Source organism: Gopherus flavomarginatus, chromosome 2 (genome assembly GCF_025201925.1).
Source record: "Gopherus flavomarginatus isolate rGopFla2 chromosome 2, rGopFla2.mat.asm, whole genome shotgun sequence".
NCBI classification, from domain to species: Eukaryota; Metazoa; Chordata; order Testudines; family Testudinidae; genus Gopherus; species Gopherus flavomarginatus.
Window position 1 is genome coordinate 68269579 of NC_066618.1, and position 22300 is coordinate 68291878.

The 22300-nt window shown below is 43.5% G+C and overlaps 1 protein-coding gene across 4 annotated transcripts in view; it reads right to left on the reverse strand.

Moving 5' to 3' along the window:
* Positions 1-22300, reverse strand: part of RFTN1 (raftlin, lipid raft linker 1) — a 118372-nt gene that overhangs the window by 40241 nt on the left and 55831 nt on the right. For all 4 annotated transcript variants that reach the window (XM_050938411.1, XM_050938412.1, XM_050938410.1 and 1 more), the window contains exon 5: positions 2299-2734. In XM_050938411.1, coding sequence (XP_050794368.1) covers positions 2299-2734 — 436 coding nt within the window. The remainder of the gene's footprint in view (positions 1-2298; positions 2735-22300) is intronic.

Genomic DNA, 22300 nt, shown 5'->3' on the forward strand with positions numbered 1-22300 from the left:
GGGAAGATGAAGGATTGATGCCAAAGACTGAAATTCATTTTCCAAGGAAGAAAAAGAAAGCACTGAAAGAACTCACGGGCACTCAAGAATAATAAAGAAATCAGCTATATGGTGGGGACAATATATTTGGAAAAATCCAGCTGCCGGTGAGATACTTCATAAAATTGTCTTCTCAGATCCTCATTCTTGGAAAATAGAAGCATTACTCAACCCATACACTGGCTGAGAAGTACTCTCAAATCAGAAAGCACTCAAAGAAAGAAGTTAAACAAAGAAGGTCAGCAGAGAATGAGACTGAAGATCTTGTCTAGTGAATCAGCAGCTGGGGTGAAATTTTGGGGGGTTTCCAGAAGGCCTTAAAATAAGTTCCACAACTAAAAGTTTCAGTACAATTGTCAGCAAGCTGGGCATAGATGAGCTATCTCAGAGTCCGAAGATAGTTGGAATTAGGGAATGGAAACCGTTTGTGGCAGACAGACAAGTGGTGCCCTTCAGGAAATCAGATTAGAATCGGTTTTTCCTGACTTTATGTACCCAATGACCTGGATAAACTTCATAATACATTGCACAGACTACAAGAATGGTCAAATGCAGTCAGAGGCTCATACAATTCAGTGCAGAAAAGTGTAAAGCTAAGGAGAAAATAAAACATGGAATGTGAGTATTCTCAAAAGTACTCTTATTGAAGAAAGAGAGAGTAATTTGCCTGGCTGAACTGGATATACCCCTTGTTTAGAAGCAGTTGCAAATGCAAATACAATGCTGAGATGCATAAGGGTCTAATACAAATCCGGATAAACTATTCTAATAAGAGACAAATGCAACCACTTTGGGATATACTTTGGATAAATCTGGCTGCTTTACTGTCCCACAAACAATGAAGAAAGTACAGTAAAAGGTGGCCAGTTTGATTCAGCCCCCCCTCAAAACTTAAGTTATGTAAAAATACAAACAATCAGGCCAATATTCTATGGAGGAGGCTAAGAAGTCACTCTCACTGTCAGATACAGAATCCTACGAGGAACAAAAGAGTTTGGATGCGCTTATGTAAAATATAAGACATGGGAATAAACTACAACCAAGGAGATGATGGTTGTGAAAATAATTAAGATGGAATTTTATTACATAAAGTAATAATTAATACCAAATGGGTAACTAAGCAAAACAGTATGAGAAACTAGTGTAAAAAGTGTTTTATAAGAAGCTAGACAAGAAAGGGAAAATATTATGAGGTCTAATTGTTAATCATGAGATTCAATTCAGAATCATTTGGGAAAAGGTAAGAGTAAACATTACCTTCCTCCAATGACACTGTGTGTTTCTAAATTGTTCTAACCCCTGTCTTATTTGTAATTGCAGGTGAAGCTACTGAGTACCCCACACAGAAGTAAACAGATCAAATAGGGAGTCTGGTGGCATCTCCCTGCCAAGATATATTTTTAGTGGTGCAAAATGGCACATATAAAGTAGAATGTGCAACTAGAGGACAACAAAACGGACACAGGAAAATAGTTTATGATGAACCACCCTCCACTAACACACACATAAGAATAAGAAGATGAAAATGATCAAGTGTAATGAGAATGAACATTTACCATGAATAACTACCCCTTCCCTCTTACTGCTATCTGATCCTGTCCTAACTACAGATCTGCAACTATTGTCTCCACCTGTCTGAGAGTCTAGATCCTCTGTGTTCTCAGAACTCTTGGGCTGGTTTATTTTCTGCTATCTGATGACCTACAGTGGTGCTGACACACACTGAAAGGGTTTGAGGACTGTCCCATTTGTGAATGAGAACTGTAAAGCCTTTTCGGGCACATTATCATCTTTTCAGATGGGGAAGTAGTAGATGGAAATCAACCAAGCTCAGGAGCTCTGAGGACTTCAGTACCACAATCAGGGAGCAGTAGCAAACAAACCCATATGAACAGCAAGCATATGAACTTTCCATGTGAGAAAGAGGCAAAAATAAGTTAAAGACGAAAGCCCAAATCTGAGACGACAACTGCCCCCTGCAAACGACAACCCCACTAAAATAGCACAGAAGGATAAACCTAACTGGTCACAATGGAGTTGCGCCTGACCTTTTATTGCTCCTATGAATGCCTAAAAACTTATGATTAAATTATTATGAAGTGTGCAGCCAAGTTGAAAAGTGGATTAAAAGGTTTTATTGTTCATAGTGTGCATCTTTTCCCTGTTCCAGTGCTACAATCACTCTTCCAAGATACTCTGAACATAACAAGGGCAGTTTAAAACTTGCTTGTTCATATCAGAGGTCACGACAGTACTTACTTCCAGTAAGTGATTCTATACACAATGCTGATGTGTCACTTTGTGCTACCCCTTCTTGATTGTCTGTCGCTTCTCTGAGTCTTCGTGAAACACTCGGGCTCTCTCCTTGAAACTGTTCTCCATTCTCCCTTGCAGAGTTTAAGCTCAGATGCTCAGTAACTGGTTCTTCCCCTCTTACATCCCCACTGAGCTCTACACTCTGGTCAGCATTTTCCTCACTGGGGGCTGGTGCACTGCATCCATTAGCATCATCTGCTTTCTTGCTATCCAATGAAGCATGATCCTCTGAATAGTTTGATGTATTTTTGACATCTTGTGGTTGTGCAGAGTTGTTACTGGTGGGTGCCACTGCGGTGCTGGCCTGGGAGTTCACCTGGGAACTGTACTGAGATATAATTCCAACAAACTTCAAGCCTTGACTTGCTGCATCTTGAATCTACAAATCAAAGGAGATTATGTTTTAATTTGCAAGTTGTCTTATAGGACTAGACATATTCTGAAAATAACACACTTAAAGGGAACTAGCACGTAATTTTAGTATTTCATCTGCTACGATAGGCAATTCTCATAATTAGCTTTACATAAAATGTTAAATTCTAGAGAAACAGAATGACACAAGTTCTTTCAACTGTCTGTGAAATCTGAAAATCAAAAAAGAAAGAGAAAGGCCTGTGCAATGATATGCACATTGGATTTCTTCATTGTGAATGAATATCTGTGTTTGAAAGGCTTTATTTATGACACATTAACAGATGTAGCTTTGCCTAACCCAAGCTTTATATAGTGCCAGGTTAAAGACACTTGGAGTTGAACAACACTACATATTCTGCTCCATAACAGAATGTTGTGTACTCTGCTTACTCGATGGGTATGCAAGTGAAAGTCCCACAAATTCCCTGGGCTACATATACATCTTTGTTAGCCCCTTATTTTAAATTGAGGAACAAATGGCAATCTTTCACATGATGAGAGTATAAAGAACAAAGTTATTGTAGTACCATTTTAGTATTTGAACTAGTTCTAGAGATAAAGATACATTTGGAATAAAAATGTCTGTGTGGATAAAGAAAGAAGCATAATGAATAATCAAATTTAAGATTAATTTATAATTCACAGAATCATAGAAGATTAGGGTTGGAAGAGACCTCCGGAGCTCATCTAGTCCAACCCCCTGCTCAAAGCAAGACCAACACCAATTAAATCATCCCAGCCAGGGCTTTGTCAAATCAGGCTTTGAAAACCTCTACGGATGGAAATTCCACCACCTCTCTAGGTAACCCATTCCAGTGCATCACTACCCTCCTAGTGAAATTGTGTTTCCTAATATCCAACCTAGACCTCCCCCACTGCAACTTGAGACCATTGCTCCTTGTTCTGTCATCTGCCACCACTGAGAACAGCCGAACTCAATCCGTTTTGGAACCCCTCTTCAGGTATTTGAAGGCTACTATCAAATTCCCCCTCCTCTCTTCTGCAGACTGATCAAGCCCAGTTCCCTCAGCCTCTCCTCGTAAGTCAAGTGCTCCAGCTCCCTGATCATTTTTGTTGCCCTCTGCTGGACTCTCTCCAATTTGTCCACATCCTTTCTGTATTGGGGGACCCAAAACTGGACTCAATTCTCCAGTGACCTCACCAGTGCTGAACAGAGGGGAAAAGACAGTTACCATTTCCGTAACTAGAGTTCTTTGAGATGTGTTGCTCATGTCTATTCTACAATAGATGTGCGTGCTCTCCACGTGCACTAGTGTCGGAAGTTTCCCCCCTAGCAGTACCCGTAGGGGAGCACCCCTAGCAACCCCTGGAGTGGCGCCTCCATGGCACGGTATAAGGGGCGCTGCGCCCTCCCCCCATCCTCAGTTCCTTCTTGCCAGACAACTCCGACATGAGCAACACATCTTGAAGAACACCAGTTAACGAAAAAGGTAACTGTTTTTTCTTCTTTGAATGATTGCTTATGTGTATTCCACAATAAGTGATTCCAAGCTATATCTGTTGGAGGTGGGTAAGAGTTCACAGATTCTTCAGCCCTGCTGAACCCAGCGTCCTCCTTGGTTTCGGAGATGATCGCATAATGCAAGGTGAAAGTGTGAACTGAAGACCATGTGGAGCCCTTCAAATGTCCTGCGCCTTAGTTGAGTGTGCCCTCACAACTGATGGTGGGGGGATTCCCACCAGGTCATAACAGGTACGGATACACGATGTGATTCAGTTGGAGAGCCGCTGAGTCGAGATCAGCCGAGCCTTCATGTGTTCGGCCGAGCCAATGAACAGTTGTGAGAACTTTCTGAACAGTTTTGTCCGCTCCGGGTAGCCAGAGCACATCGCACATCCAGCATGTGGAGGCGGCACTCCTCACTGGACACGGTGGGCTTGGGGCAGAGGACCGGCAGGAAAATATCCTGACCCATGTGGTAGACAGAGACCACCTTTGGGAGGAACAACACACGGGGACGGAGCTGGACCTTATCCTTACGGAACACCATGTACGGGGGCTCGGAAGTCAGGGCCCTGAGTTCCGAGACCGGTCTAGCTGCTGAGTCGCAAACAGGTCCACTTGGGGGAGTTCCCCACTCTTGGGTGAAGAGACCACTCATGCTGAGAGGAGAAGGCCCTGCACAAGCGATCCGCCTGTGAATTCTGGGCATCTGGTAGGTGGTAGGCCTGTAAGCAAATGTTGTGGGCTATACAGAAGTCCCACAGCCTGAGGGCTTCCTGGCAAAGGGCAGAGGATTGGGCCCCGCCTTGCCTGTTGATGTAAAACATTGAGGCCGAGTTGTTCATGAGAACCCTGACGTATACGTGTGAGCAGAAAGCCATGCACACCGGCCTCATCTCCCTGAGCTCCTTGACATTTATGTGGAGGGCCAGGTCCTGCACAGACCACAGACCTTGAGTCTCAACGTCCCCCACATGGGCTCCCCACCCAGGTCTGATGATTCGGACACCAATTCCATTGACGTGGGCCCGCCTCTGAACGGGACCTCATCCTGAGTCTGGCGTGGCAGACCACATACGTGCATGCCGACGTGACCAAAGAGCTGGAGGCATGCTCTGGCTGTTGTCACTGGAAACCTTGTTGACCGTATCAATGAGCCCTTTCAGGGTCTTGATCCTGTCCTGAGGGAGGAAGGCTCTGGCCAACGTGGCGTCCAGGACCGCCCTGATAAACGCTATGCATTGTACCAGGACTAACGTGGACTTGGTGTCGTTTACCAACAGGCCCAAAGTGGCGCACATGGACAGGAGGAGCGCCATGTGATTCCACACCTGCGACCAGGAGCTGCCTTTGACCAGCCAGTCATCCAGATAGGGGAAGATCTGGACCCTGTGGTGCCTTAGGTAGGCTGCTACCACCAACATACACTTTGTAAATACCCTGGGGGCAGTGGACAGGCTAAATGGCAGGACTGTAAATTGGTAGTGCTCCCGCCAAACCATGAAACGGAGGAAGCGTCTGTGCCCCTCAAATACATAATGTGGAAGTATACGTCCTGAGGATTGAGGGTGGCATTCCAGTCCCCAGGATCCACGGAGGGAATGATGGAGTCCAGGAAGACCATGTGGAACTTGAGCTTCACCATGTACCGGTTCAGGCCTCACAGGTCCAGGATGGGCTGAGCCCTCCTTTGGCCTTCAAGATAAGGAAATAGCGGGAGTAGTAGCCCTTGCGTTTGAATTCCACTGGCAACACTTTCACCACTCCTTGGCCAAGGAGCCGCCACACCTCCTGCTCAAGCAGAGCCTCGTGAGAGTAGTCCCCCAGGAAGGATGGGGGCGGAGGGTGGTTGGGTGGGGTAGAGGTAAACTGGAGGGTGTAACCCCAGGAGATGGTGTTGAGGAACCATCGATCTGAGGTCAGCTGTGACCACTCTGGGAGGAAAGCACACAATCGGTTGGAGAAGGGAAGCTTTATCGAGGGTGGATCCCTGATGAGAACTGGCAGGGAGCCCCCGGGTGTCCTGTCAAAGCTGACATTTCCCTGCCTGTTTGCCCTTGGAGGACCCAGACTGGGGGGCAGGCCAAGAATGCCTCTGCAGGCGTTTCTTATAGTCCCGCGACTTTTTATAAGCAGGCTTGTATTTTGAGTGGGTGGCCTGGGCTGGTGCTTGCTGCAGCTTAAATTTAGGTTTAGCAGGACAGAGGGAGGAGAGGCTGTAATTGCCTCATCAGGGGAGGGCGAGGAGGCCTGAACCATACTTTGCGTATCAACCAGCACCGGAGGGTCCACCACCTGGTCGGTCTCCAGGCACAGTGCTGAGGATGTACGTCCCACCGACTCTTTCCTCAGAGGCCTGGAGAGAGAGGCTGATGGCTCTTCTGAGGCTCCGGCCACTGAGTGAACCCCCACCAGGGGCTGCATTGGGGGCCACGGTGCCCACTGGTACCATTTGGCCGGCCACGGGGCCCAGTGCTACTGCACCTGCTCTGGCACTAGTGGAGTCGGCTGTTCAGCCTGGCTGGCCTGACCCCTCGATTGACGGCTAACAGCTGCTCGGTGATCGGCTCCGATGGGTGGATCCGTGACGGCAATTTCCAAGCAATTAATGCCCAGGGCTGTGGAGCAGTGCCGTGGCGGGGTCCTGGAGCAAGACAATGAACGAGAACGGCGTCGACGTTCGTGTTGCGACTGGCTACAATTGCCCCTCTGAGATGAGGACCCTCAGTGGCATCTGCCTCAGTCCTGTCAGTGCTCGCTCCTCGAGGCAGAGCGGCGCTTGGAGTCTCAGTCAGACGGAACCTAGCCAGACAACCTGGTGGGAGTCGACGGCAACCCACGTGGACTACACATGGAATGGTCGCTGAGCGGCGAACGGTGTCGGGAATGTTCCTTCGACCATGACTGGTACCGAATCAGGAGTAACTGCGGACATCCGAGCGGTGGCTTGCCTCTGGACCACGGGGCCAACACTGGCGGTGCTCCTAGTACTGGCATGGATATAATGTCCTGGGTTGCTTGCAGGGCCTCTAGTGTGGAGGGCATCTGGACATCTGGGGAAGCTTGCTCCGAATGGGCTGGGCTACTCCACTCGACTTGAGTCAAAGGCCAGGAGGCCGATAGGGATCAAGGGCTGCCCAACACGGGTCTTACTTCGGTGCCGCGGTGGAGAAGGCCTCTTCTTAGCCTTCTTGGCACGGCCCATGGACAGGGAGTGGTGCCGACTGGTAGATGGTGCCTGGGGGTTGCTGCACACTGACATCACGGTGCCCGGTGCTGACTCAGAGTGGTGTCCCAGGGTCGGGGGTCAACGCCGACTCTATGAGGATATCCTGGAGCTAATGTCTCCCTCTCTCGGTGCAAGGCTTAAACAACTTGCAAATCTTGCAGCGATTGCTGAGACAAGTTTCACCCAAACAGCGTAAACAGTCCGCATGTGGATCACTCACTGGCATCGGCGCCTACAAGTGTTGCATGACTTAAAACCCTTGGCACGGGGCATGCCCTGGCCTGGGCGCACTAGCTAAACTAAACTAAAGCTAATCGAGTACTTATTACAGGTCACATACACTGAATGAACAGGAGATCTGGGGACAAGCCAGGGCTGCTGGGGGGGGGAGGGGCAAGTGGGGCAATGTGCCCCAGGCCCCGGGCTCCACAGGGGCTCCCAAAAGAACGGGTGAGGCTCCCACCCTGGCCCCGGCCCGACCCAGCCTCTGCCCCTCATCCGGAGCCTCAGTGCATCCAGGAGTGTTCCTGAACAGCAGTGCAGCATGTCTCCGGCGGGGCCTGAGCTCCTCCCCGCTCAGAGCCGCATGGTAAGGGGGCGGGGCTGCGAGCTCAGGCCCCACTAGATCTCACAGCCCCGCCCACTTACTGCGTGGCTCTGAGTGGGGAGAAGCTCAGTCGTCGCCAGAGCCATGCCGCACAGCTGTTCAGGGACACTGCTGGATACGACCCACTGAGGCTCTGGGTGATGGGGGAGCCGGGGGTAAGGGGCCGGTGCCAGGGCCGGGGGGAGGGTGTTGGATAAGGGCAGGGAGTCCCGGGGACAGTCAGAGGACAGGGAGGGGTCAGAGGTTCGGGGGGTGGTCAGGGGACAGGGAATGGGGGCGTTGAACTGTAGGCGTTCCAGGGTCTGTCAGGACTCAGTGGCGGGGTGGATACAGGTTGGGGCAGGCAGGGGACAGGGAGCAGGGGTGGGGTCCTGGGGTGGTGAGGGTGGGGTCTCTGGGGGACAGTGAGGGCGCAAGGAGCAGGATAGGTCGGGGATTCTAGGGGGGCAGGCAGTTGGGGGGACAGGAAGTAGGTGAGGTCAGATAGGCGGCAGGGCCAGCCTGTTTGGGAGGCACAGCCTTCCCTACCCTAAACCTCATTCAGCAGTTTGAGGCTTGCAGAAGAGCCAAGCTGTCAGCTTTTCCATTAGGGCTACCACCCCTTTCACTTCTCAAATGTCAAATTATAGTCTATATTTAATTTCAGTGCCACAGGGAGATTCATGTCAGGGGAGGGTAGCTTCATTTAAAATTAGCCACTGGGGGAGGGATCACATGAAAAGAGCAATATCCTACACCACCTACCTCCTTCCCAACCCTACCAAGGGAGACCCCCCCCTCCCCTGCATTCCCTGAGGCTTCAGAGGGGTTAATTCAGTGGTTCTCAAACTTTTGTCCTGGTGACCCCTTTCACATAGCAAACCTCTGAGTGCGACCCCCCCCTTATGAATTGAAAACACTTTTTATATTTAACACTATTTTAAATGCTGGAGGCAAAGTGGGGTTTGAGGTGGAGGCTGACAGCTCATGACCCCGAGTAATAACCTTGTGACCCCCTGAGGGGTCCTGACCCATAGTTTGAGACCCCCTGGGTTAATTTAATTTTAGCACCCTGTGTCCATTCACATGCATGTGCTATTTTGAGCATGTCAGTTTTCACAATATAGGCTCATCCCGGATTCTGGAATAAGCTCAAATGCTCAGTTCATGGAGTATGTACATAAGCTATACTAAAGACAAACCTACAGTAACCGTCTCCAGTTTGTGAGAGACCCCACGGAGCCAGTCTCTAGGAAACAGATAAATGCATGGAGGTTAAGTCCATTAATGGCTATTAGCCAGGATGGGAAAGGAATGGTGTGCCTAGCCTCTGTTTGTCAGAGGGTGGAGATGGATGGCAGGAGAGAGATCACTTGATCATTACCTGTTAGGTTCACTCCCTCTGGGGCACTTGGCATTGGCCATTGTCGGCAGACAGGATACTGGGCTGGATGGACCTTTGGTTTGACCCAGTATGGCTGTTCTTATGTTCTAACTTAAATGAACCCAAAGTTATGGAGACAGATATGAGTCAAGGAAGTCAGCAGAGTATCAAAAACCTGGAAAAATCTCTGGCTGTATGGGCTCAGGAGTTTGGTCACAAGCTGAGGTGGTTCAAAAGTTATGGATTTTTTTTAAGCAGAATTTTTTATTGTTTCTTTAAACAATCAAACACAGCAAGCAGCAAATACTTGGTCACACACTTCTGAAACCCCAAACCATATTCAGGTTTTGGCAGACTAATTTCAGCTTTTCAATCAAAAAGAACCACAACAAATTTTGAAGGAAAGCAGACATTATCTATGATTTTTTCTGCTTTTTAAAAACCCTTAGTTTTCGATCCAAAAAAAGTTTTGACGGAAAATATTTGTCCAATCCTTTTAATGAGCTTTAGTGCCTTTTAGCACTCGCTGATTCTGAGAACCAGTGATACCTTGTAAAGAAGTTTTCTCAAAACTGGGTTTGTGCCAAGATGCGGAAGGTTTATTTTTCCCAGGGCCACCCATGGGGGGAGCAAGTGGGGCAATTTGCCCAGGCCCTGCAGGGGCCCCCACGAGAATATAAGTATTGCAATTTTTTATATGGAAGGGGCCCCCGAAACTGCTTTGCCCCAGGCCCCCTGAATCCTCTGGGCGGCCCTGGGACAAGCTACAGCAAAGCTGGAGCAGAGCCGTTCCAAAGCACCTTCACTGGCTACAAGAAGGAAATGAGGGTTGGGAAAGCGCACAGCACCCCTTATATCGCACCATGGAGGCGCCACTCCAGGGGTCACTAGGAGCGCTCCCCTACGGGTACTGCTAGGGGAAAAACTTCCAACACCAGTGTCAGGGAGAGAGGAGACTGGCTGCTAATTCATGCATCAGAATCCCCCCTGGGAGAAGAAAGACACTAGTGACTAGTGCGTTTGTGGTGCATATTCTTAGTTATTTTGATTTAAGCAAAACCCCAAATTATAAAAAGAAAAGGCCTCAAAATATAGGAGCTCTTCAACCTCAGGCTAATACTGTGTTTTCAAGGCAAATAATCCAGCAGAATCAGAGCATACTGCTTATTCTCTACAGTTCTGATTAATATGAACCTAAATAAAAGCAGCTCAGGCTTTTCCATTGCAAGTGAGAGAATAAATTATCCAGCGAACCCACCACATTAGTTCTACCACACTGGGAAGTGAGGTGGGTGGGGAAGAAGGTTGCGATATTAACAATTTTATTTAACACTAAAAAATAAAGAGGAAGCTCATTTCTGCATTTTGCCCTCACCCACAGACATTTTTTATGAATCATCTATTTCCTGAAAATCACATTACTGTGCTGAATATATACACAACCTACAGGTGACATCTGATCAAGACAGAGAACTTCCTCTTTCAAACCATTGGGATTTTTCATGTTTAATTAACCTTTAAAGAGTGTGATAGTAGGAACTGAAGCATGGTTCCCCAGGAAATAGGGTGACAGTCAGCAGGACGAGTTTGCAGATGGACAGGAACTGCTGACTGGAGTGAGGCTCATTGCTAAAATGGGATAATTACCACAGTGCAATCTCATCTCAATTAGTAGGAAAGTAAAAATGCTATTACAGTGGTCTATTTAATAGAAGAAAGCCGGACAGCATTAGCGGTATCTATAAATAAACTGAAGTATGTTATTTATATTGGGCTAGAAGAAAGTCAGTGTGTGACTGGCTTGCTCAGTTGATCCAAGTGCATGCAAACAATATGATGCCCTCATGATAGCCTAATGTGTCCGACTCCTTGTTGCAATTTTACAAATACTTGTAATACACTCATTATTAGCAAGTGTTACAAAGTCTCTTCCTCTTCCAGTGCTAATCTAAACTGCATTTGTATAGTAGAATGTCAGCTCAGATAATCATAGTAATTTAACTAGTAGGCAGCTGCCAGGATTTGAGCACAGTACAGGGTACAGTACAGGGTTTGAGCACAGTACATAATTTACTGATCTTGGAACACTGGCTGTCACCCCACAGCAGGCTAACACACACTGTGCATTGAATTGCAGCAGCATTCACAGGTACTGCAGCAATGGGATAAGATCTCAACACATCCAGAAAAGGTGTTTGTTCTTAGAAATATCTGTTCTTGGAAAATGGCTCTTGTTTTCAGAAGGGACAGAGGAGAACTGAGGATGGATTGATATTCTCATCATGATCAACCTAGGATTGTAACCATATTGTAGAGACTGAAAAAATCCATATAGAATTTATTTCAAGGCACTTTACAAATAAACTAATCAGCAGTAAAGCAGCAATCAGGATATAGTGCCTTGTTTCAAATTCCATTGTACATGGTCCCAATAAAATCAGTGGGGCAAGCATCTAATTAATTTCAATGAGGCAGGGATAGTGAAAGTGTTACCCTAGCAGTGCAATGAAAGGTATAATACATCAGCAGATGTATCATTTTACTACAATAATGTTTCCTCCCCACTCTCCACAGAAACATGTAGGAGCTGACTCTTGGCACAAATCAAAGAATCAACTCCTAACATTTTGTATTTCCAGAATGAGGCAGTTTTTATTTAGAATTTGATTTTATTCTTAGAACCCTACCTAGAGCCTTGAGAAATGTAGGTTTTGTCGGCCTAGTGAACTAATCAACTTAAGCCATCTGCATGGAGTCTTACAACCTCTGTGCCATGATTGGATTAACGCATTTTCAAACAGCTAGTATTTACTGAAATCTCTCATATTTTGAAAAGTTATTACTGCATTTATACAGCAATTATTTTTCAAATGTAAATATCTCAAACTTATATATACATAAGGTCACTGAGGTTTACCATGCTCACCCTTATTTTAAGTTTCAATTACCCACTGAACTTCATTGCTTAAATTTTAAACTATTTTTTGAAATCAGAATGTTTATGAGTTCAAGCTACTTGCAGCATAGGTTCTGTTTCATTGTATCTGTTGTTGTTTTTAAAAATAGACAATCATCAACTTCCCCAACCCCCACTTCTTTTGAGGCTGAAACCATGAATGCCAAATTTCAGCTTCAATGACTGGGAAGCAGCTGACGGCAACAAAAAGCTAAGCTTCATAAGCAATATACTGGAGCTGGTGTGGGTGCTAATACACGATAATCTGAAGTTTGATGCTTCCTACCAAAGGTATTTGAGTTGGTGACAGGACATAAGCAAGCGCTTGGGGGAAAGCCTGAAACTTGTGCTGCTGACTGAAGTGCGTGTAACTTGTGCAGCACATCTGCTAAACTTTTTTGGACAAATTATTTTACAAATGTAAATAACCTGATTGTAGATGCAAAAGTAGCATTCACAACTGCTTCTGTAAGGACAGTCAGGTACAAGCTTCTCTCGCAGACTGAAGACAAATCTTCAGTATTGCCACCCAGCAAGTTATCAAAAGATGGAATATGCTTCCTTGTTATTTTCTACCATGAAAACTGCTTGGATGGTTACCTCTCTTAAAACAAGAAAAGAAAGTGCCGTACATGCTAGAGCTGCAACTTTTCTTCATCACAAAAAGTCAAATGTAATAATAAAAGGGTAGCAAAGCATGCTGCTGTTTTATATTTAAGATGCACGAGGCAGATTAAATGAAAACTCTCTGCGTGCATGATGAGAGAGTGCACTTACTAGAAGTCATAGAATATGCTTATAAGAACAGAGCTCTAAATAAATAAACAAATAAATCTCCCCAACACCATGAGAGGTTGTGCCCAGAAGCTGTGTGACTACATGGAACAAAATGCTTGTAAGCCAACTGCAAAATTCTTTGAAGAAATGCAGACTTTTTTAACCCGTCAAGGCATCATAAAGGAAATCAAATCTGTTCCAACATACCAGCCTTTGAGGAAAATATCCCTGCAAATGCACAATTTAGAATCAACGTGGGGGAAATACATGTAGAGAAGCTGAACTGAATGAAAAGAACACTATTTCATTTTGGCAGGCTAGTGCTGAAAGTATTCCAGATTGGACAAATATTACAATTGGTTGTCTTTATGTGCCAATCCACAGCACAAACAGTGAAAGGTCCTTTTCACGTTATGTTCTATTGCTAAATGAGAAAAACAAAAGCATAAAAACACAGAAATTGCATCTGTACAGCATGCTGCTGCAGAATGAACTCAACATAACAAAAACTTCCCTACAATACATGCTGCAGATTGACTGAAGCTTTTATTAAAATTTGTTGTGTTTTTGAACATGTTATACGCAAATTAGCCTTTAATTCTTGGAATTTTTCAAAGGGAAGCTCCAATAAGATAAAAAAAAGTATAGAAATTTCTTGTTTCATTCCTCGGATACATACAGAAACATTTCTAGCACCTTATAAAGCATTGTTTAGTTAATATGGGCCATTATAATATGGGCTGGTCTACATACACAACTTATTCCTGTTCAACTAGAATTTTTAAACCAGTTTAGTTCAACCAGTGTAAATCCCTACGTAGACACATTTTAAATCAGTTTAAAGCTGTCTTATATTAATGGATTTGCACTGATTTAATTACATCAATTCTAAAACAGGTTCTGTTTAACCAGGTGCAAGTTTCATGTGTAGCCACAACCTATATGTTTTTGGAATTTGATACTGCCCATGTAATTTGCTTCATAAAAATGGCATTGTGTCTTGAGGAAGAACAAAACAAAAAACGACAGCTTTACCCATTGCTGTCAGTGAAGTAAATGGCAAATCTCCCATGGACTCAAGTGGGAACAGGAACAAAACCTTCATCAAATCTCTTCTGTAATTACCCAAGTTGGAATTTGGCCAGGACACTTTGACTAACACCTCCTAACACTTGTGAAAAGCATCATGGATTATTTCCTAAGCGGTTGGGACTTTAGTTTTACGCCTCAGCTGAAAAAAGGCATTATCAGCAGCACAGTGTAGTGCGGCCAAACATCATGCTAAGAAAATAGATCAGAGTGCCGCCTACTGAATTACTTGCTGAGGCACATGCGATTTCCTCGGAGATCTCCTATCTAATTACAGACCCATCCCAACTTTGCTTTTAAGATGTAGTAAAATCACATCTCATGGTGGGATAGCTGATTTACAAAATGCTATTTTCAAAAAATAATCTGTTTGAGTTACAGGCACCAAAAACCATCACAGAAATCCACATTTTAGGAATTGGGGGCATTGTTCGTTTTATAAATGAACAATTATAATTTTTTTTTCAAATTATTTAAATGAAATCACCTGGCAAGTTTTTTTTTGATTGTATATTTATAACTGCATTATGAACTGCTAAAAAATAATCTCTGATGTATAATGGATGGGTGACACTGCTGTCAATACAGAAACATAAAGAGTACACATAGAAACACTGGGTAGCATACTTTTTTCTTTTTTTTTTGCCAGTTTCTCTAATTGTTCACAATAATAGTCTGAGAATTTCTCCCATAGGCTGACATTTGCAGGTCAAACATTTCATTCAAGTTCAGAACAGTATTTCATCTAAATCAACAAGCACGGAAATTACAGCAGAACAATTTAGTAATGAAAGCCCATCTCTTGGAAAGGGCTTTCAAGCACAAATACAGTTGATTTTAACAAGACCCGTGTTCTAAACTTCTCTTAACTTTTTGATGCCAGGAGCTGGAATTTCTTGGCATGCATTCAGAGTAAATATACATTGTACTAATGCCACCAGTATACTCTAATTCATCACAGCTGGCAGAGTTTCTGAGGTTGAGACTCCCTGGTGACTTAGGTAATAATTTTTGAGAAACTAATCATTACAACTGAGTGGTTATTTCATTAAGGCTTTATAGACTGGTTTGGTGTATGATTCATGCTAGAATAAGGTGCCCAGTGAATGTAGTAGCAACCAATTAAAGGGGACTGTTGCTAACACAAAACAAACAACAGAAAACATTTGCAGAGAACAGATGAAGCAGAATTCCATTTGGACAGAGGAAAAAAGTCACTCTCTAGTAACAACCCATCAATTTTCCAAAAGCCACGTGCATTAGGTTAGGCCAGTAATAAGTTCGGAGACAGAAAGTTGCTACTTAGCGCTGCTGATTAGAAAATACATTGCACTAGAAACAATGGGCTGGTCAAATTTGGTCAAAAGATATTTTAAAAAATCAAGTCTAGGCTGTCCCAGTTAATAAAATAAATATTTATAATTTTTTATAACAACTTCAGAGCAGGTATCATACACCTAATGCACATAAAGAAGCGAGCCCATGGTCATCTCTCAAGTCCCTGTCACAAGTCATACAAATGTACTTTGATAACTGATATACCCTCAAAGGTCTAGAGGCAAAGAGTACATGCTGGTGGGGAGCAAGGAGAATAGTATGTACTGTATATCAGGAATTGGTATCAAAATGCTGTTCCAGGCTACAGCATTACAACTGGATCATTCCTTATTGCGATTTATTGGTGCATATTTTATCATAAATACCAAACCTCCCCTTTTTTGGTTTCTGTATTTGTTTCTGAAAAAAAGATATTTACAATTAAAAGCAGCTTTTAGTTAGTCTTGGACATTTTCTGTAAGTCTGCTATCCCCATGCTCATTTCCTAAACAGAAACAATAAGCCAGGCTTTAAGCCTCATTTTAAAATAGGCTAAGCACAGCCAATGGCATGAAGGAAGATTTTTTTAGTTACTTTTATAACCATTCAGAAACAGTGTTAAACTTTATACTTCCAACACTTTTGCATCCTGAATGTTATGTTGCAGAAAGTGACAGAGTGCTGGGAGCTAGCACCTAATGAGTTCTGGGGGTGGGCAGGCGCAAGCTCACCCACAAGCTGGGAACGGGCAGGTGAGCCAGCACTCTGATCACTCTGGCACTAATTCCTTTCCCCAGGGAGGTCTGACTGGGGAATGTAATGTAATTGGCAAACCAGGCTGGCTGTCTAGGTGAGCTAAAGGATTAACTAGTCCATCAGTTGAGGATTGATAAAAAGGCACAGGAAGGAAGCACCGGGCAGATGAACAGGGTTAGCTGAGCTTAGGCTGATAGAGCTCTTGGGGAATACCCTCTGTTCCTGCCAGGCCCCAGGGAAAAGGCTGAAGGTACAGAGGATGCTGTAAATAGCATTACTGCGCTAGACTATAAAGGTGTGGGTGGTGGGGTCATAAACTACAAAATATGACTATCCAACCGGCAGAGTCTGAGCAGGTTTCTGTGATTCCAGAGAGCAGGGACATAATGCTGTTCTGTTACACTTACCAAATGGCAAAGAGATACCAGCTCAATAGTTTTATATATTATTAATCTGAAATACTATATCAGGTTTTCCAGATGTCCAACATATGGTACATTTCTGATGGGGATGAAATGGACTAAAAAACAAGGCTTGGCGGGGCAGTGTACAAGCACATTTCACTTTACATTCCATCTTACATCCACATCAAAACAAATCTGACGATCTCATGTTAGGACTGAAATTATACCCTCAGATATGAATGTGTGACTTTGGTTTGTGGCATGAGGATCTCTGAAAGTTTGTGAATTTTTCACTTCACAAACTTATCAAACAATTTAGTATGAATGGCAATTTTTGCTCAGCAAAGGCTCCAACCTTAGTGGCCCCAAATAACTTAGTATCCTGTCAAGCAAAACTTCCACTGAAGTCAAAGGAGATTTGCTTAAGTAAGCACTGGATACTGCAATAGTAACAGGAGTTGAAAGTTAAGATTGTGGTACAATAACAGAGATCAGGGATTTATCCATCTCAATAGAGCCCAACCACGCTGTCAGTGATCTTGCCTGAAATAAGATTCTTCTGAAATTTATGGTCCTAGCGCCAGTGCAAGCTCCATTAGAGATAGCAGTGGTGAGAGCACTAGTGGAGACTGTCCACAAGTGTATATACCACTGTGTCATAAGAGTAGTGTTGACATAATTATAAGAATTCTAGCGGCTACTATAACCCAGAGCTAGCATGGGTGCTAGAACTTCAAAAAAACCCACCTCACCCTAGCCATAGCCTTACTTTGTCTAAGATTTACTCTTTAAAACTGGTATATACCTGGAATGTTCTCCAGGCTTCAAGCATCCTTCTCCTCAGTCCCCATCAACCTCTGCATGCGCTTTAACCACAGGTCACTTTGGATAAATCTTACCAGTGACCTGCTGGAGGTTTCTTAATGGCTTGATATAAAGCTACAGATTTGTGACTGTAGCTCTGAAGTCTGAACACCGCCTTGAATCTGAATCAACTGTTAAAAAACACAGTTTCTAATGGGTGAATATAAATAGGGAACAAGTAAAGATTTATGCAAATACAAGTTTGAAAATTGATTTCAACAACCATGTCAGCTGGCTGAGTACGATTTAGTGGTCAGTGTATATCATGACAAACGGTGTTCTATGCTGGGTTTACTCATAGTCAGCTGACACAATACTAAACACTGACTTAGTGTATCTTTATTATCCAAGCTGGGAAAAACACAAAGTGTAATGGACATAAATTAGATATTACAAGTTGTCTTAGTTTTAGGGATCTACGATGTTATTTGAAGGAATTAAGCGTTATTTTTAACCTGAGAATATCAGCCTAAACCATACTTGCTTTCACCTAACAACCATTTAGTATCTACAGTAGAAGCTGCAGTTCAACAGACTGAACAATTTGCCCATACCTTCCCTCAGGACAATACCGAATACAAACAGATCTACTGTTTCCAAATATTTTCTTTTTTTCCAGACAACTACTGGAACACTGAAGACATACGCTGTATATTTCACAACAACTATTTTTACCCTGGTCAAGAGGATGGCCCCAAAATCTGCTGGGGCAAAGGATTCCAAAAGCACATCAAGGCCCCTGGGAACATCATGAAAATAGTTTTGTGACATTCATCGAGCTTATATCTCATCACCAGAGTTAAATGGCTGAGTCAAAAGAACTCACATTGAAAGAAGTTTAACCAAGAACAGCTGTTCCCCTTCACACTATACTGCTTAACATACAGTATATGTGATTTTTCCCCATACTTTGTTTTACATATTCTTTCAAAATGTTAACAAAACACACTTCGACAAATACCATTATTGCAGCAGACAGCACACAGCTGGGCCATTGCTGTCCACTTTTAACCCTTGCTTCTAGATCATATCTACACCAGGAACCCACATTTAAAAAAATTAAGCACCACTCTGCACTGAAAACATGCAGAAAACAAAGCTGGTCTGAGATGGTATTCATTACAATGTGTTACAGAAATAAATGTATTGTTCTCTTGTACATACACTTGAGAACGAAGGGAAGTTTCTTCTGAAGGATGGAAATGATTTGAAAGAGTTTCAGATCACATATAGATAAGTAATCCCTCTGGGTAATAAATGATATTCTAGAGGGGTCATTTCCCAACCTTTCAAGTACATTCAGACTGTTTATTCATTTGAAGAATAACCCCTACGACCAATACTCATGGTCCAAATTCTTCTCCCTTTCCACCTTTTATTTCCACCTGCTCTGCCTATCATCTGATAGGCTCTGTAATAAATTTCTAAACAAAAAGCACATCAAGAGTGCCAGTTTAAACTATAGAATAATGTTTTGATTTTCTTACAAAATATTTTTCTACTGAGCTTTGACAGAGACAATGTACTCAGAGAATGCAGGGAAGAGCTTTTTGTACCACTATGCAGCAAACCATCAACTAGCCCAGCAACAGCATTAATAGACTCCAAAAATTGCCATGGCCAGCTATTTTTTTTCGCTGAAAAGCGGGTTAAGTCCAAAGCAGAGTACTAGCAATGAAGAATTAGAGATGTGGAATAAAAGGACCCAAAACTGGATGAAATCAGGATTAGCCATCTAACAAATAAAACAGTCTGAAAGATTTTTTGTGGTTTTTTTTGTAGAATATATAAATAATTGATTAGAAATCAAAGTGTTAGTACTTTTTACTTAAAAACAAAGTTGTTTTTAAATATACTACAGAGTGAAGCTCTTTAGCCTATCCTCCTCTCCAGTTAATACACATGTATCTTGTCTAATGCCCCACCTGTCCTATGACACAACTGCAGTCTTCCCCATCTATCTGCCCTTTCATGGATTTAAGGAGAAAGGTGCTTCTGGAACTGCTCCACTATTGTAACTATGCGGCGACAATGATGGAGGACGAGAAGGATTTCTTTGCTTTCCTACATCATTCTGGCAAAGATATGTACAATTGTCTTGTGATCCTGTCCCACAGATTTAAAGCTGCCATTCCTCCAGCAATAGTCCATTATCCTACCCTCCTGTTTCATCTGTTTCAGCTTGCCTTTGAGCCATTGAGACCTGGGTGGGGTGCTGACTCCTGGGGTTAAGTAAATCAATGACTATGGATAGCAGATGATTGTAATGTCCTAGTCATCTGGCAGTTGTATGGTATGCCTCCTCCAGACTGCCTGGAATCTCATTGCGTTCTACTGTCTCGGAGGGGGGACTATCACTGCCCTGGCTCAGCACTTCCATTTGTAGAAGATGAGTACAGCCAGCAGTCAAGTTCAGGTCCAGGGTGCGTCTGGCTATATGATTTACTCAGGAGATCAATGGGAAGAAACCCATGTTGAACATGGACAGATTTTGAGCCAGTGGTGGAGATGTCATCTGTGTGGTCACTGAAGTAGCCTAAGACTACAGGGGGACGCTAAAAACAGGCTTGATAAGCTCCAGTAGGAAATCCACAGGAGTGTGGTTATATACAAGTATTACATGGCTACTCTTTAACCTGGAATTCACACACCATGCAAACACACTTGAATTAGCCCACTGTGGAGAGTGCAAAACTATGGCTGCTACTCCTTCCTTGTCCCCCCTAGAGTCAGGCATCACAAGGTTACACCTTGGCACCAGCTGTTAGTACAGGTCCACCAGAGTCATCTAGCCAGATTTCAGTGATACACAGTGAGTTTAATGTCATGAGTTACAGCCATGATCAGGTTGTATATGGTGTTCATTCTGCTGAAGACCAGTTAAATACAATAAGCCTCATCTTATGGACACCTCAGAGAAAGTGGACAGAGCATTGGAGTAAGACTTGGGTGTGGTTGGAGAGATCCAAGGATGATGATGGCCACCACTGGGTTTCAGATTGTGATTTTGGGTCCAGCCTTCCCCAGGCCAATCACAAGTGGAACAGTGAAGGATACTGAGTTCATAGAAGCTGAGGGAGAGAGAAGCAGGCTGTCCAACCTCTGCAGTGGGATCAAACTGAAAGCTTTCTACAGAGTAGAACATTATTTGGCTAGGAGACAAAGGTGCAGAATGATGCATATCAGCAATTTTTTACTGCCAAAGAGGAGAACAACAATGATGCAGAAAATGAATCACAACTACCAACTGCTTTCTAACCATGAATGCTTCACTCCTTTCCAGAATCGATCTGGAATGTATGAATCCTCTATGTTTGTTATAGAACTTCTACAGAAGAGGATCGCAGATTGACGTGTAAAGCAAAAGTCCTGAGAGCAGCATATCTATTTTGCATAGCTTGGTATTCACATATTGACACATTTTGAAAATTACTCTCTCTTTCCTACAGACATCAGTCCAGTTTCCCCTTCCATACACTTCTGTCTCCATGTGGTTCCATAACATTTCCTTCAATGTTTGTCTCCATAACACTTCCTTCACATATCTAGCCATGTTAGATCATTTATGGGAGATCAGAATATAAGGAAAAGTGGGAGGCTAGAGGGAGGTCCCATCATAGAGGATTCCTAACATGAGTTATACCTACAATACAGATGGAATTGAAGGATTTTCTTGGGCTTCTTGTTTTGTTTTCAAGTAAAGAGAACATATGCTCACATCACGTCTCAGTGTCTTTCAAGTGAAATATCCTGTTGTTCTTTAATCGATCAAAACTTTTTTTTGTTTTTTTTCTTTTTATAACTGCCAATGTTTGTTCAAGACCTATGGCTATACCAAGCAGAATTTCCCCTGCATTTTCCAGGAACAAATAGTCCAGTTGTGTGCAATGTGATGGCTAGTGTCTGGAGTGAAGCTGAGAGTTAACTGAGGATAGACACTATCAAAGATGTTCCTTTGCTCAAAGTCAAGGTTAATCACCCTCGTTCAGCATTGCATAATCAAACTCATAGAGAAATTAAGTTACTGGAAAAAAATCTCCATTCCAAGAAAAGTCACTGAAAAGGTAGTAGGAATCCACATGACTGAGGATCTGAATATTCAATAATCACAAATTAAATCGTTTGTATTGTGTTTCATGGTTTGGGGAGATTACTGGTGGTGTTCTCTTTTTAAAACAACCAACAACCCTGTGCCACCCAGGCATCCCCATATTCACCATCATATAATTTTGCAATGTTTTATACAACGTATGCCTTGTGAGGTATCATCCTAAAAGTCTTGATCTGCTAGACGTTAACATCTCATTAGTTTGTATGTGCTATCATTGTATTTTAAGTTATGAAGTTTGGCTATGTATGTGATACTGAAACATGTGAGGTTGAGAACACCCACAAGCAGCCTTTCAGGTAAACAATAAAAAGGCCAAACAATGTTGATGGCTTATTGAGGACATATGCACAAGCACAAGGATTACCCCAGGAACTGTGTACAATAGAAACCTCTCAGAGATAGCACTACACAATGGGAACTGTTTGACCTAGGTCACAGAAAAAGAGCTTTCCAGCAAGTTGAAATAAGATATAAAGGGGGAAGTGACATCATGACTGGACCTCACTCTCCCCACAACACAACACCTGGAAGTCTGGAGGAAAAAAGACTGAACCAGGGGAGAGTGCTGGTCCCTGGCAGGAAGGAAGGAAGCC